We start from the raw sequence: 17,803 nt of genomic DNA, 5'->3' as shown, positions 1-17,803 counted from the left end.
CAGAATGCAAAAGATACTAAAATGCTGTCACCGGCCCCTGCACGATACTATGCTCATGACACCACTTTGGCTTCGCCGGCCATTGACCGCTATTTCGCGCACGACACCACTGTGGTGTCGCCGAATGGTATAGTGTTAAAAATGACATTCCCCAAGACGGTAGGCCTTTAGAAATAGCATCAACACCCCAAGCTGAAATTAAGGGAATTATAAATATACTGGAAAACGGGAGCTCGTGTGGTGTTCATGGAGTCTCTAACAGAATTTTGAAGTGTTGTTCTAATTTGATAAGTGGAGTGCATAGTGATATATGTAATTCTTCGCAGGCACAGGGAATTTTTCCAGGCAAGTTGAAATACACAATTGTCAAACCTCTTCATAAGAATAGGGACGAGTGACTTAAATAATTATAGACCAATCTCATTGCCGACTTCATTTTCTAAAATGTTCAAAAAAGTTATGTATTCAAGAGTAGTCTCACATTTAAGTGAAAATAATTTACTCAGCATGTCACATTTAGGATTCCTGAAGGGTTACTTGACTGAAAATGCTATCTACACATTTACCCATCAAATAGTACAAGGCCTAATTAACAAATTATCGCCAGTTGGTATTTTTTTTTTTTTTTTTTTTTTTTTTTTTTTTTTTTTTTTTTTTTTTTTTTTTTTTTTTTTGTGATCTTTCCAAGGCATTTGACTGTGTGCATCTTGTCACACTCGTAGAAAAACTCAGGTTTTATGGAATTAAAGACTACACACACACACACACACACACACACACACACACACACACACACAGCTGGTTTGAATCGTACTTAACGAACAGAAAGCAAAAAGTTGTGCTGAACAACAAAGATAATGTTGGGAGGATGGTAAATTCTAGTGATTGGGAGTTATCACGAAGATAGTCCCACAGGGTTCAATTTTGGATCCTCTGCTGTTCCTTATACAGGGTGTTACAAAAAGGTACAGCCAAACTTTCAGGAAACATTCCTCACACACGAATAAAGAAAAGATGTTATGCGGACATGTGTCCGGAAACGCTTAATTTCCATGTTAGACTTCATTTTAGTTTTGTCGGTATGTACTGTACTTCCTTGATTCACTGCCAGTTGGCCCAATTGAAGGAAGGTAATGTTGACTTCGGTACTTGTGTTGTCATGCGACTCGTTGCTCTACAGTACTAGCATCAAGCACATCAGTACGTAGCATCAACAGGTTAGTGTTCATCACGAACGTGGTTTTGCAGTCAGTGCAATGTTTACAAATGCAGAGTTGGCAGATGCCCATTTGATGTATGGATTAGCACGGGGCAATAGCCGTGGCGCGGTACGTTTGTATCGAGACAGATTTCCAGAACGAAGGTGTCCCAATAGGAAGACGTTGGAAGCAATTGATCGGCGTCTTAGGAAGCACTGAACATTCCAGCCTATGACTTGCGACTGGGGAAGACCTAGAACGACGAGGACACCTGCAGTGGACGAGACAATTCTTCGTGCAGTTGACGATAACCCTAATGTCAGCGTCAGAGAAGTTGCTGCTGTACAAGGTAACGTTGACCACGTCACTGTATGTAGAGTGCTACGAGAGAACCAATTGTTTCCGTACCATGTACAGCGTGTGCAGGCACTATCAGCAGCTGATTGGCCCCCACGGGTACACTTCTGCAAATGATTCATCCAACAATGTGTCAATCCTCATTTCAGTGCAGATGTTCTCTTTACAGATGAGGCTTCATTCCAACGTGGTCAAATTGAAAATTTTCGCAATCAACATGTGTGGGCTGATGAGAATCCCCACGCAATTGTGCAATCACGTCATCAACACAGATTTTCTGTGAACGTTTGGGCAGGCATTGTTGGTGATGTCTTGATTGTGCCCCATGTTCTTCCACCTACACTCAATGGAGCACATTATCATGATTTCATATGGGATACTCTACTTGTGCTGCTACAACATGTGCCTTTACAAGTACGACACAACATTTGGTTCATGCACAATGGAGCTCTTGCACATTTCAGTCGAAGTGTTTGTACGCTTCTCAACAACAGATTCAGTGACCGATGGATTGGTAGAGGCGGACCAATTCCGTGGTCTTCACGCTCTCCTGACCTCAACCCTCTTGACTTTCATTTATGGGGCCATTAGAAAGCTCTTGTCTACACAACCCCGGTGCCAAATGTAGAGACTCTTCGTGCTCGTATTGTGGATGGCTGTGATACTATACGCCATTCTCCACGGCTGCATCAGCAGTTCCATGAGACTGAGGGTGGATGCATGTATCCTCACTAACGGAGGACATTTTGAACATTTCCTGTAACAAAGTGTTTGAAGTCACGCTGGTACGTTCTGTTGCTGTGTGTTTCCATTCCATGATTAATGTGATTTGAAGAGAAGTAATAAAATGAGCTGTAACATGGAAAGTAAGCGTTTCCGGACACATGTCCACATAACATATTTTCTTTCGTTGTGTGTGAGGAATGTTTCCTGAAAGTTTGGCCGTACCTTTTTGTAACACCCTGTTTACTGTGGCCTCTATTCTACTTCGCAACTGTTGGTTTGTGTAATTCACTGCAATCCAGCCTGCACCTGGCTGTAACTTGTGCTCAGCATATTGCACAAAACTAACTTTCCCTATCCTAAATGGTGGTGCCGCCACAGTGCGAATAAAGTGTTTATTTGATAATAATTGGCATCTAATTTACCTATATCGTAACAATATAATAAAGTGGATCGTTATGTAATAAGAAAAAGAAAAGTAGAAACATTTGAAGATTCCGGTCACCATTCAGCAGCATAAACACCACCAGACATAAAGGCAGAGCCCAGCACTTCATTAAAAGTTCCATAACAGAGTTCATCGGCTGTTTCCTTTAATCCCACAGATATTGGCAATTATTTGGATATACGAGGGGGGGACCCAAAAGAAACCGGACTCCGAGGGCGCTGCCACTCGTAGATTTAGTGCAGGGTTCTCACGCTAAATGGTGTTAGTAGAGACCTTCATGAAACAGCTGTGCAGAGGGTGTCAGTGTAGAGCTGAACGTGCAAGTGTGGTATTGTGTTTCTCTGACTGTTGGCGTGTTACCTCTGCGAAGACATTATGGCAACTGTAAAAGAACAAAGAGTGTGTGTGAAATTTTGTTTCCTGCTTAAAAAAACTGCAACAGAGACACTTCAAATGCTTCAGGAAGCTTTCCAGGGCGACACTATGAGCCGCACACAGGTTTTCAAGTGGTTTGGGCACTTTAAACGTGGTGAGATGTGTGTTGAAGACCAAGCTCATTCTGTACGGCCTTCAACATCGCGAAATGAGGAGAACATTGAAAAGGTCCGCCAAAAGATCGATCAAATTTCAGTAGAGACAGGAATCAGTTGGAGCTCGTGCCAGCGGATTTTGAGTGAGGATTTGCACATGAGACGTGTTGCTGCTAAATTTGTTCCGCACCTTCTCACACAGGAGCAAAAAACCATCTGCATGAATGTGTGTCAGGACTTGAAAACAGAGAGATTGCACGGGATCCAAACTTCTTGAACAAAGTCATTACAGGGGATGAGAGTTGGTGTTACGGGTATGATCCAGAAACCAAGCCAGTAGAGGACTCCCAACTCTCGCAGACCAAAAAAAGCAAGGCATATGTGAAGACCGATGATAATTGTATTTTTTGATGTTCGTGGAATTGTGCATTGGGAATTCGTACCCCCTGGCCAGGCTGTTAACCAGCACTTCTACTTGGATGTTTTAAGGTTTCTGCGAGAGTATTTGAGGAGGAAACGCCTGGAACTTTGGCGATCAGGTGACTGGTTTCTGCATCACGACAATTCTCCAGCACACACGGCCTTACAAGTGACCCACTATTTGGCTTCTCAGAGGTGGTCTGTCATTCCCAACGCTCCGTATTCGTCGGACCTGGCCCCATGCGACTTTTTCCTATTTCCACGAATTAAAAAAAATGCTAAAAGGGGAGCGTTCTGATGATGTGTAGGTGGTAAAAACAGCTTCACAAAGGGCACTGGACAATATCAAACATGAAGAGTTCCAAACGTGCTTCCAACAGTGGGAAAAGAGACTTGACAAGTGCATCAAGGAGAGTATTTTGAAGGTGACTGAAGTAATTTTGTAAAAAGGTTCATCAATAGATTTTTTATGACAACAATCCGGTTTCTTTTGGATCCCCCCTTGTATTAGCGTTAGGAAATATTACTGATGATATAAAACACAATCTTGTCACTTGCTCCAAGAAAACCTGAAAAAGGTTATATCTTTCCTACTTCCAAGCACAACAAGGGGGGGGGGGGGGGGAGATGAGTTTAACGCAGACAAGTGCACAATAATCACTTTGTACAGTATCCATGGCCAGTGTTCTCACAAGTTAAAAAGGGACTTGCATTAACTGTTCAATGTTTGTGAATAGTAAAGTGGTTGGAGGAATGAAATCCATTAATTCCAAGAACTTGTGACTGAACCACTAACAAAGTTTGCCAAACTTACTGGTAAAGATAGTGACCTTGAGACCCACTCACAGCTCAAGTACCACGTTGAAGTGTCAACAGATGCAAAATTATTTCTGGCAACATGAGACAACTGTGAACTTGAGGTCTCAAATCAGTTGTCAAGGCAGATAATGGAAAGCATTAGAGAAAACAGAGACCATCTTGTACCTACAATAAAAACAAAGTACTCCTCTGTGGGGGCATAGAGGTGATGGGAGTCTATTAGAAAATGAATACGATCTTGAATCTATAGTGAGTAACGAGCGAAACTTTAGAGCTCTTCCAAGATTTATAATTGACACTGGAGATTTGTAACTAAAATATCACTTTGAAACCACTAAAGTGAATGCCACCTACTTGAGTAAAACAATGTGTAACGGGGTTATTTCATGCTGTGAACAGTGATGTTATTGAGAATACTAGAGAAAATTAAAGATTCTCATTATTACAGAATAATCTTTGATGAGACTACGGACATAGCACAGATCACCCATCTGAGTTTAGCTGCAAGATATGTTGCTGGTGACGGCAAATTACACGAAAGATTTTTGGGTTTTGTTGACCTCCATAAAGACGATAATTGTGGTGGAAACATTGACAATGAATCTCAAGAGGAAGAGCATAGCATTACTGGTGAAGTATTAGTTACTACGATTTTAACCCTTTAGTGACCAAATTATTTCCGGGAGTTGTAGACTTTTTATGAACACTTTATTGGGCTAAGAAACTGTTCATAAAATCATAGTTTAAATCTTGAAAGTGAAAGTTTAGCCTACGTGTATAAAAAAATTAGTGGGAACTATTGTTCCCACCGAACTCTGGAGTAACTTCACTTGCTAATTTAAAAAAATATATATTTCCTTTATTTTTTAGTAGAAAAACATGTTAAAAATTACATTTATATTTGCATTCGTTCATACTGTCCTTTGAGTTCACTAAGGTTATGTACTATGGAACTTAGAGAAGCATGGTGCTACACACAAAGGTACACGACAGTTGCTACACATTATCTTTGTTCTCTTTTCTTTGTTCTTGGTGCTACATTGGCGGCATCTTCTGTTTGTTGTACCTTTTGTAGGGAAATGAGTTCCAACTTTCTTCAGACAAACTTCATCTGGTACTCGAGACACAACTCCTTTTGGTGTTTGAAAATCAACAGGCCTTCCTCTTCTCTTACAACTTGAGAAGTCAGAGATAGCTGCCTTGCCAAGAACAATCTAAATGTTAGCTGGTCTGCTTCTGTCTTCTGTAGGTTCCAAATAACGTAGAAATTGACAACTGCCAAATCCCACAAGAAAGAAAAACAGTTTGTGCCACCACTTCCATGATTGACGGTCTGCAGTGTAATGTTCACACAGCTGATCACAACTATCCACTCCTCCCATTATTTTATTACACTCTGCCACAGCCAATGGGCAGAATACTTCACTTCTGCTTCCACTAACTTACCTTGTATTATTTATGTAATTTTCAGTCAAATACAGCAAATATACACGAATACTCTCTCCCTCATAAATATAAAAGTAGATAAATACAACACAAGGCACTTCACACGCAAAAGGAAAGCACACTTTCCAAAAAACGATGTAGCGGTCAAAACAGTGGCTAGTTTTCACGCGAGAACTGCGCTTCTGCATTGATTGACTCACAAGGTAGAAATACAACGGCTTTCGACTAACTGTTGACAATCTACACATAGTTAGCACACTCTAACAGAGATGGTAGCACAAGTTAGAAGTGGGAACATGGATTACCACTGAACTTACAGTGAAAACAAATAAGTGGGATCTATAGTTCCCACTGGTCACTAAAGGGTTAAGGAGAATGTATCTTTGCTGTGATGGCTGCTCAGTTAATATGTCAGAATTGAAAGGAGCTGTGGCTACAATGAAAAAGAAAGCTATCAATGCACAGGTAGCACTGTGTCGAGGTCATCAGCTGAAGCACGCTGTTTCTCGCAGTTACAAAGTTACAAGTGTGAGAAACTCACTTGGTACTACTGTTGGGTAGTGGTAGTGCCATTCTTTAGTGTCTAGCAAGTGGTTCAGTACATTGGAGTGTCACCTAAAACACTCACTGCAGTCACATTGTCAAACGAGATGGGTTGAGCTACGTGATGCTGTTATTCAATTCGCAGCTGATCCCGGAACAATTTGCTAAGTTATTAAAGAAGTAAAGTGTTGGAGGGATAGAACAATGGCTGCCAAAGCCAATATTATCCTTCGAGCTCTCTCTAATTGCGATTTAATCATCACTCTGTTTACACTGAGTGACATTATGAGCATAACATATCCAGTCAGCAAAATCTTAAAAGATCCTAGCTTGGATGTCGCAATGGCAAAAGCAAAAATAGATTCGTCACTCAAGGTGTAAGACAGCATGAGAGCTAATGCTGATAGCCACTTTGCTCGTATTGTTGAAGAGGCGAAGGCAGTTATGGAAGAGTTAGATGTGGAAGTGAGTGTTCCTTGTCTTACAGGCGAAGGAAGACGCTGGAAAACTGCGATCATAATGATAATGCTATGACGTATTGGAAAAGAACTGTTTTTATTCCTACACTGGACCATGTTACAACTGACATGAGAGAACGTTTTGCTGAAGAAAATATTTATCATTTAAAATTCAACGTACTTTTGTCCTCACAACTACGGAAACATGATGGTAATGATCTGGCACATAAATTGAATTGGTGCTAAACTGAACTACCATTCTTTGAAGAAGAATCACTCTTTGTGATTAAAAAGAGACCAATGGGAGAGATTCTTTAATACTAGCAGACGAGCATAAATGCCTTTAATGATTGTGATTTCGTTATGCAAGCGTTGTCTGCTTGCCCTAGATCTGACTATCCTACTTTGTACATGCTGTACAAAATATTTGCTTGTATGCCTGTATCTATTGCTACACTAGAAAGAAGTTTTTCAACATTGCTGTGTACAAAGGCTTGGCTGAGGTCAACAATGGAGGAGGATTGACTTAATGACAGTTCTGTTGAACACTCACCCTGACATTGATTGTCCTATTGACAGTGTAATTAAACAATTTGCCAGGAAGAATAGGCGCATAGAATTCATCATTTAAGGAAGAGAACCACAGCTGTAACTTTTTATATCTTATTATGGCATTGTCTTTCATATGTGTATAATCAGTTCAAATAAAACTATCTGAAACATTGCATGTGACTTGATAATTTTTTATTACGGTAAAAGTAAAGGTAGCTCAAGATATTTTTAGCACCCCCTTCCTCACCCTCCCCCCCCCCCCCCCCCTCCCATCATATAAAAATGTAGTAAATGAAGCAGGAAAAAAGGAATACAAACGTCTCAAAAATGAGATCGACAGGAAGTGCAAAATGGCTAAGCATGGATGGCTAGAGGATAAATGTAAGGATGTAGAGGCATATATCACTACGTGTAAGATAAATACTGCCTACAGGAAAATTAAAGAGACCTTTGGAGAAAAGAGAACGACTGGTATGAATATCAAGAGCTCAGATGGAAACCCAGTTCTAAGCAAATAAGGGAAAGCAGAAAGGTGGAAGGAGTATATAGAGGCTCTATACAAGGGCGATGTACTTGAGGACAATATTATGGAAATGGAAGAGGATGTAGATGAAATGGGAGATACGATACTGCGTGAAGAGTTCGACAGAGCACTGAAAGACCTGAGGCGAAACAAGGCCCAGGGAGTAGACAACATTCCATTGGAACTACTGATGGCCTTGGGAGAGCCAGTCCTGACAAAACTCTACCATCTGGTGAGCAGGATGTATGAGACAGGCGAAATACCCTCAGACTTCAAGAAGAATATAATAATCCCAATCCCAAAGAAAGCAGGTGTTGACAGATGTGAAAATTACCGAACTATCAGTTTAATAAGTCATGGCTGCAAAATATTGACACGAATTCTTTACAGACGAATGGAAAAATTAGTAGAAGCTGACCTCGGGGAAGATCAGTTTGGATTCCGTAGAAATATTGGAACACGTGAGGCAATACTGACCCTACGGCTTATCTTAGAAGCTAGATTAAGGAAAGGCAAACCTATGTTTCTAGCATTTGTAGACTTAGAGAAAGCTTTTGACAATGTTGAGTGGAATACTCTCTTTCAAATTCTGAAGGTGGTAGGGGTAAAATATAGGGAGCGAAAGGCTATTTACAATTTGTATAGAAACCAAATGGCAGTTATAAGAGTTGAGGGGCATGAAAGGGAAGCAGTGGTTGGGAAGGGAGTGAGACAGGGTTGTAGCCTCTCCCCGATGTTATTCAATCTGTATATTGAACAAGCAGTGAAGGAAACAAAAGAAAAATTCGGAGTAGGTATTAAAATCCATGGAGAAGAAATAAAAACGTTGAGGTTTGCCGATGACATTGTAATTCTGTCAGAAACAGCAAAGGACTTCGAAGAGCAGTTGAACGGAATGGATGGTGTCTTGAATATATATGAGGATATAAGATGAACATCAACAAAAGCAAAACGAGGATAATGGAATGTAGTCGAATTAAGTCGGGTGATGCTGAGGGAATTAGATTAGGAAATGAGACACTTAAAGTAGTAAAGGAGTTTTGCTATTTGGGGAGCAAAATAACTGATGATGGTCAAAGTAGAGAGGATATAAAATGTAGACTGGCAATGGCAAGGAAAGCGTTTCTGAAGAAGAGAAATTTGTTAACATCGAGTATTGATTTAAGTGTTTGGAATTCGTTTCTGAAAGTATTTGTATGGAGTGTAGCCATGTATGGAAGTGAAACATGGACAATAAACAGTTTAGACAAGAAGAGAATAGAAGCTTTTGAAATGTGGTGCTACAGAAGACTGCTGGAGATTAGATGGGTAGATCTCATAACTAATGAGGAGGTGTTGAATAGGATTGGGGAGAAGAGAAGTTTGTGGCGCAACTTGACTAGAAGAAGGGATCGGTTGGTAGGACATGTTCTGAGGCATCAAGGGATCACCAATTTAGTATTGGAAGGCAGTGTGGAGGGTAGAAATCATAGAGGGAGACCAAGAGATGAATACACCAAGCAGATTCAGAAGGATGTAGGTTGCAGTAGGTACTGGGAGATGAAGCAGCTTGCACAGGGTAGAGTTGCATGGAGAGCTGCATCAAACCAGTCTCAGGACTGAAGACCACAACAACAAACAACTTCCTTGAAGTTTCTCTGTATCTGCCACTGGATGAATGTGGTGCTGTAATTTTATCATTATAACTTTCTTCTAAACCTAGTTAATCAGTCATGATTTTTTTTACAAATTTTAGTACAAAAATCAGTTTTTACTTGACGTGAAAAATAAGAGGTAACTTCATAAGAACCTCTACAGTATGTTTTTACATAAAACAGAACCTAAATTCAAAACTAAAATTTTGTTTCCAAATATTTCACGCTTTTGAAATTTTGTGAGAAGTGGTTTCCCGTGGAAACCAATCAGTGGACCATGCGGAAGCTCTAAATAATATTGGTATGGTTTTACATCATCTGGTACAGTATTGCGACATCATTTACTTATTTAATTTTACATTAGATTGTTACACAATGTTTTGTCTGATTACTCATGCATATGTCAAGCACTGTTGACTTGGCCCTGGCCAGGTAATGGAAAAGTAGCGATCTCATTTTCTCGCCACCATTGCTTGCTTCCCCACAGCATGAATGCCTGGAGAGTGCTATATGAGAACTTGTATGTGTGCTGTGTACATAGTGTGTAGGTAGTATCAGCAACTGATTTTCTTATATGGGTACACGTATGTGAATGGTTCAGTCAGCAGTTTGCAACCATCACTTTGTGCAAGTGTGCTGCTCATAGAAGAGGCTTTGTTTCAAAGTGATCAGATTCTAAATTTTCACAGTCAGCATGTATGTGCTGTCGAGAACCTGGATGATGTAGTGTAATCACATCATCAAGGAAGATTGTCTGTCAATGTTTGGGCCAGCATTGGTGATGGCTGTTTGTTAGGGCCGCATGTTCTTTCACCCAGGCTCAGCACAGAAATTTATGATGCTTTCTTAAAGAATACTCTACCTCTTCTACTAGTACCTGTTACCTGTCTCTACACAAGGCGACAAAACATTTACTTCATGTGCTATGATGCTGCTGCTCATTTCATTGTTAATATTCGTAGACTGAAAAGAACAGATTCCATTACAGACAGACAGATAGAGGAGGACCAATTCTTTGATCTCCACGTGCTGTAGACCTAAACTCACTAGACGTTTATTTTGAGGCCATATGGCAACTCTTGTGTACAGGATCACGAAACAAGCCATACGGAATGTTTGTGCCTTTGTTTTCGAAGGCCATTCTCCAGAGATACAGCTGTGTGTCAGGGATTCAGTGCAGTGGTAGCTTTATGAATGTATCTTTGCTAATAAAGGGCATTTCTAACATTTTGTTTAGAAAAGTGTTTCATACTGTGGTGATAAGATTTTTCCTGTGTGTTTCCCATTTCTTGTTTTTAGAAACTGAGCTCTTAACTTGGAAATAAGGTGTTTGCCGATCCATCTCTGGGTAACATATTTTCTTTCTATATGTATGAGAAATGTTTTCTGAAAGTTTGGCCTTGCTTTTATGTCACATCCCGTATTTTACAAGAAAAGATAAAACTTTCACTATTAATTTATCACTTTTCACCGATTGTCCAGTTTTTTCCACCTTGAAACAAGGGCATGCACACCTGTGCGATAAAAATTAAGGTCCTGCTTCCTCCACCACGCATGCCATGAGCTGCTTTGAGTGTGGCGAATAGATGGAAGTTGAATGGTGCTGGATCAGAGATGTATGGTGAATGGGGCAAGGCTTCCCAGCCAGTCTTTGCAGTTTCGCCATTGATGAAGAGATTGATGTACGGCCTAGCATTGTCATGCAAACCATCATCTGCCAAAGCTTTTGATGGATGAACTATTTGAAGAAGTGTTTTCAACTTCTTGTGGGTCTTTTATGAATTGGAAAGAGTTTATTGAGCACCCTATCTCCAAAAATTCAAAGAGTCACACGCTCTGTATCCCCAAAGACTGTTGCCATAACCTTTGCAGCAGAGTGCACTGTTCTGAATTTTTTTTCCTGATCTATAATGTGTGATGGCACTCATTAACAGCCTATTGGGCTCAGGTTAAGAAAAATGAACCAAACTCTCGTCTCCAGTTACAATTTTCACCAAAACTCCTTCCACTTTGCACTTAAGCATTGTAAAATTTTGCATGCAATTGTTTGCCTTGTCTCTTTACTCTGGTTAGTACCCATTCTGCACAAAACTTGGATTAGCCCAGTTTTTCAGTGACCAACACACTGCCGTTACTGACGGATAACTGACAGCATAATTTGCTGAAGGTGTGTGAAACCACAGCTGTTGTTTGCTAGCATATCGACATAGCATCTGACAACTGTGTTTCCCCTTGATATGCTCTACTGCAATGAACCCATCACCTAATGGTTCTGGCATCCACCCTCTTATAGCTTTCATGAATGCAATTGACTATTTCACCCTCTGCATTAAGGAATTCAATCACAGAACACTATGTTATATGTAAGTCAGTTTTGGACATTTTCTAAACTTAAACAGTGCACATTGTTACTGGAATGGGCTGGAGAAGGAGGTTTGCAGAAGTGCACCAAATTTACAATTACTGCATTATCAAGTTAAGGAAGGAGAAAGAAATTATGAAAGAAATAGGATGCGTAGATCTATTTACTAAGTTTCAAGAACCAATGTAAGTCCCTAAGTATCACTCCCAAAAGGATGTTCAACACAAGATCTGGATAGTTACATAATGCACACTATATATGTGGAAAAAGCAAGACAGAGTCTTAATATGTGGTACTGTTGTAAGTACTCTCTACAATGCACACAACAGTTGTTTGCCAATTGTGGCTATAGAATATGATTTTTTTTTAAATTATCCACATTTTTTCTCACTTTGTAGTTTGATATTTACAACCTATAAGGCACTTACACACTGACGATTTGCCCGCACGACCTATTGTGCTCCTGTCATACCTGTGACTGGTGGTGGATATTCTGCTTTGTTGGACCCTTTCACACGTGACAGTCCAGCAGCATGGTTGTGCTATGGTAGTCATTTGTTAGTGCTTGGAGATTGTTGAGTAACATGCATTTTCTGCATCGTATTAAAGAATTTTGTGTGCTTTTCTGCTGCAAAAATGACTTTTGACAGGGAACTTTTTATCACTGAAGTGAATTTCATTCTGTAATTTGGGAATGAGAAAATGATGATTACGGCAATAAGATCGAAAAGTATAATGCTTTCAGAGTAGTTGTGCAAAAAAAAAAATTTGTTCCTGACTTTGAAAATAAACCAGTTGTTTCTAACATTCATTCCACATTAAATCTCTGTTGCTAACCAAGTTGTGCGGAAGGCAACATGCTCCAATTATCACTGCACAGAGGTCCTCCTTCACATTTAAAGGACAATAAAATATTTGCCATTTGTTGGAGAGGATCCGAAAAATGTGGTATGTAGTGGTGCATTTTCTGTAAACTGTAATTATAAGCTTTTCTTTTTTCTGTCAAATTTTTTCCACTGCATGGGTGGTACAAGTTGTCTTCAAGAGCAAATGTTTCATCTCTGACGAAGCGGAATGGATGAGGTTCGCCTGAGAAAGGCCAAGGCTTTGGTAAATTTAACTCCACGAGAGAAAAGCCTCAAAAACTGGTTCTCTTGCAGAATAAAGCAAAAAAGTGTATATTTTGATACGCGTAATGTCCTATCACCTGTTATTGCAACTAAACCAGCAGAGTTGGGAGAAGCTGTTGCTCATGCTTACAACACAAATGACTGCTGTGCAGGATGCAGTTGCTTCCAATGCTCATAAGAGACTACGGGTGATGGACGAGAGAGATCGTTTGTTACTTGCAGCAAACATCAAAGAAAAAGAATTATCAGTGCCTGAAGCCGATGACACTGACAAACACGGCAAATATGAATGCCAAATGGTAAATAATGTCAGTTTAGAGAAGATACAGCAGGTTTTACAATTAACTAGAAAACTGTAATTTTCAGCCCATGTCACACATGTATGTTCAAATTCATCCGTAACTATTCTTACATCCAAATACGTTAAGTACTTCAAATTGTGATGCCACACATTCACCTATATTACCTGACTTACCAGTAGTCACTGGCTTACTCTATAGATAGTGTAAATATCAGTGTTGGTTCACTGTATTTTAATATTAAACAACTCAAAAAATTACTGTTAAACCTAACATAAAAATGAATCTGTATGTAAAATAAAGTATTTTACTCATGTAGTTCAGGAGTTTTGCAGTTTTCTCTCAGTTCATTGTGTGTTTTTTAAGGAGAGAGAAAGAGAGAGAGAGAGAGAGAAAAAAATGCTGTTTTTCTCTCAGTTAGTTAACATAGGATGTATCTGGTTCTTTCATTGAAGTCAGTGACGTCTCTATTTTCTTTTCAGTAACAAAGTGAAAAGCAACACTTCATGTCAGAATCCATATTGTAACTGGCTTGCACAAGTATGCAGTCAGTCTGTCACAGAGCTTTTGACACATGATTCAGTCACATGCTTGACAGTTCAAACACGTGATAGTCACGCATAGCAATAAGTGAACTGTGCAGCTGAATTGCCGCAATGAAGCAGCCGTAGACATGTAGTGTGAATCTGACGCTAGTATGCAAGCACCGACATGTAGGCAAGGGCTTAGTGTGGCATTCATGTCTTTCTGATACGTGTGTGCCTAATGCAAGAATGTGAACTACGGCGATGTTATTACCAAGTGTGCCCAAACAGAACAGCATGTTATTGTTCTTTTCTTGGCTGCCAAAGGACAAACACTTGTAGGCATCCATCAGAGGATGAAGAATGTGTATGGGACAGCATGTGTGTCGAAAACTACCTTTGTGGAATGTTGTGCCAAGTTCCATGCTGAGTGCTGCTGCTTTATGATAACGCATGTCCCCATATTGCAAATTTTGTAATGCAGAAGTTATTCAAACTCACATGTGAAATACTTGAGCACCCGCTGTATACTTCTTATCTCTTCCCATGTGATTGTCTTGAAAATCCTGTTGGACAGAAATGCGCAGCAGGATGCAGTGTTTTACCAAATGGGTATCTTCAACCTGGTGCATCAGTGGGGTGATTGCTTCAATGCTTAAGGTGATTTTGCCTGATTCGCATAGTGATTCTGGACTGTACATCCTTTGAATGGAGACTTTTTGATCACTGCTTATATATTTGCACGTCACAAACAGTATCATCTTATAGGAAACATAAATATTTGGTTTCCAGGCACTTTCAAGAATATAATACTGATACAACAGTACGATTTGTGGTGAAAATGACTCCCGAAAAACTACAGAAAGCGGAACAGGAAGGATTGCACAAGTTTTTCAAATTAGAAACAACATTGACAACCACTTCCATGGTGAGTACTGTACAGTGTCAACAATTGTTAGATATTCTGTGCTGCATTGTTTCAAACTGACCGTATGTTTTTATTTTCAGTGCGCGTTTGATGATATGCAGTGTCTCAGAAAATATGATTCAGTTCTTCAAATTCTAAAAGAGTTTTTCAATTTAAGACTTAATTTTTATGGAAAACGCAAAGCTTATTTGGAAGGTATGCTTCAAGCAGAATCCTTGAAGTTGAGTAATCAAGCTCGATTTATTTTGGAAAAATGTGATGGGGTCCTGGTTGTGGAAAACAAGAAAAAGAAAGTGATTATTGAAGAACTGAAGACGAGGGGATATGATGCTGATCCTGTAAGGCAGTGGAAACTCAAGCAAGACAAAGAAGCATTACTGGTAAATACATCTTTCACCTGTATATTTGCTTTAGGCAGCATGGCTAATTTTAGTGCTTTATTTTGGGATAGGTCTAACAAAACTGAAAGCTGCTGAGTGATATGGGATTTGAGCAACTCACCTGTTTGTAAGCAAAAAATTTGATACTTGGCTCTGTTCAGAATTTAATTGCAGAAGAAAAATATACTACTCAGCCAGATATTTACTTTTTTTTATTGGAAATGGTTAAGGCAACCACTCGTGTAAAGTGGGAACTTTGGGTTTGAATCCCTGTCCAGCACAAATTTTAATTGTTGTCATTCCATTACACAGTTGATGGTTGTCTCCATTCACAGCTGCAAATACATTTCATGACATTTGCAGTCGCAGCAGTGTGCATATGCGAAGGAACATTGCATCCTAGTTCTTAACCAAACAAGCATTGCAATATTGCTAGAAATATTGTATTTGAGTACCGTAATTGTGCTCATTGTACATTCGATTTTGAAAATTATTCAGAAATTCTTTAATAAAAGTTTGTTTATTGAGAATCACTTGTCACAGCTGAAGAAAACAAAACTAACCATACAGTAGATTCATTTGCAAACACAAACTTAAAATATCACTATTTGCAGGACCTATAAAACTAGGACAATCTATAGCCTCATTTAATGTTGTGGTCTGTTGAAAAACTTGCTAAAATTTTGATTGTGCTGTCCCTCACACATGTCCTAACTTTTAATTGCCATGTGACAATTTGAGGAAGTGCTCCTTAATAGTCACACAATGGACACAGTGCTATTACTTAGATGAGTCATCTACAATAGTCACTTTTATAGGTTCTAATCAACTTATGCGGCAGGATCCTTTAGGTAACCAGAGGTAATATCAAGATCAGTTTTGTGCGCACCCCTCTCCGAGAGAGAGAGAGAGAGAGACGACACGGCAACCAAACCATCAGTTTCTGTCTCATTACCCTGTACTGCCATTATGACATCAAATGCAAACAAAATGTGGTTTCAGTACACTATTCTCATTATTATTTTTTGTTATCTATTAAACTGTCTAGAATGAGATATCACTCTGCAGCTGAGTGTACACTGGTTTAAAACATTTTGGTAGATAAAATCTGTGTGCAGAAGGTAGGAGATGATGTACTGGCAGGAGTAGGACGGGTCATGAGTTTTGTTTGGGTAGCCCAGCACTTGCCTGGGGAAGGCAAAGGTCTCAAGTTTGTGTGTCAGTCCTGTACATAGTTGTAAACTGCTGGAAGTTTCATATTAAACTATCGCTAACTAACTATACTTCTTAGTCGTTGTATATGTTTCCCACCAATTTTCGTTTTCTAACTGGACTAAAATTGCACTCAGAACTGCAGTTTGAACCTGAGTCATACCATTTGGTGGACAGTAGTGCGGATTGAAAGTTCAATATAGTGTGAGCTTTAGGTAGATGGATTAAATGGCAAAGCAGTATCTGTGAGAGCATCTCCTGGCAATACAGATTATTCTGATTCGTTGTGGTGGTTTATTTGATTTGTAGATGATACTTAATATCAGCCTATGCATTGATTTATTCAAGACAGTAACATATTTTTAAAAAATCTTGTATTATTGAATGTTCATATGAAATTGTGAATCTTGCACTAATCTGAACCTTTTAATACCTTGCTTCCACATAAGGACAGGGAGGTAAGTTCACATTACAGTTACCTGTATTAACTTTCGTGGCACACTGCTCCAAGTCTTATAACTTAAATTTATCAGTTAACTCTGTACAAATTGGGTAGAAGTATTTTATAAGATGTGCAAGTGTTTGGCTTTTTTATTATCTGATCTTTGCTTGTAGGAATGCAAAAATTAATGGTAAATGTCAGGATATTGTAATGCGGATATGAATACCAGAAGCTGACCCAAGAAAACAGCCATTTTAAAGTTAAATTTTTGTTTAGAAAGTATAGTGCTAATCAAATTTAACAAAAGATCGATATTGAACTGTAAGGTAGAAGACGGACTGCTCGGAGAAAATAACTGAAGAGTTTGATGGACCAAAGAAGCATCTGAAGAAGGGTGAGATGTGCCCAAGAAATAAAGACAATCAGTGAAAATAGTGAAATGATACAGTAGGTGAATGGTTGAATCGTTGGCAGGTACAAAAGAAAGAAGAAACTGTGACACACGCACGCATGTACGCCATGTGCAGTTGAACACAAAATGCCTGTCAACGTGGTGCTAGGGGGGGGGGGGGCACCTGCATTTGGTGTTGTCCTGTAGGATAGGAGTTATGGGGGAGAGGTTTTGGAGGGATACCTGACAACTTTGAAAGAGGCAGCAGATTTATGGTGCGGGAATGTGATACAAGGGCACCGGAGCTGGTAAGTTCATGCAGCATGTGACGATGACGGTGTGGAGATGTGGATTGGAAGAGGATGACAGAACAGAGGAAGAGGAAGCTGTTGGTTAGAGGATGTGGATGCAGTGCATTTGTGGAGGATCTTGAGACAGAACAATTTGAGGAGCAAAGGATTTGTTGGAAGGCTAACTTCCTTT

At 39.6% G+C, this 17,803-nt stretch overlaps 1 protein-coding gene across 3 annotated transcripts in view; it reads left to right on the top strand.

Annotated features, from left to right (window-relative positions):
• The window catches only part of LOC126175098 (DNA topoisomerase 2-alpha-like), a 168,453-nt gene that overhangs the window by 95,081 nt on the left and 55,569 nt on the right, over positions 1-17,803 (top strand). For all 3 annotated transcript variants that reach the window (XM_049921641.1, XM_049921642.1, XM_049921640.1), the window contains 2 exons: positions 14,760-14,895; positions 14,976-15,275. In XM_049921641.1, coding sequence (XP_049777598.1) covers positions 14,760-14,895; positions 14,976-15,275 — 436 coding nt within the window. The remainder of the gene's footprint in view (positions 1-14,759; positions 14,896-14,975; positions 15,276-17,803) is intronic.

Source organism: Schistocerca cancellata, chromosome 3 (assembly GCF_023864275.1).
Source record: "Schistocerca cancellata isolate TAMUIC-IGC-003103 chromosome 3, iqSchCanc2.1, whole genome shotgun sequence".
NCBI lineage: Eukaryota > Metazoa > Arthropoda > Insecta > Orthoptera > Acrididae > Schistocerca > Schistocerca cancellata.
This window is presented reverse-complemented; position numbering and strand designations above follow the sequence as displayed.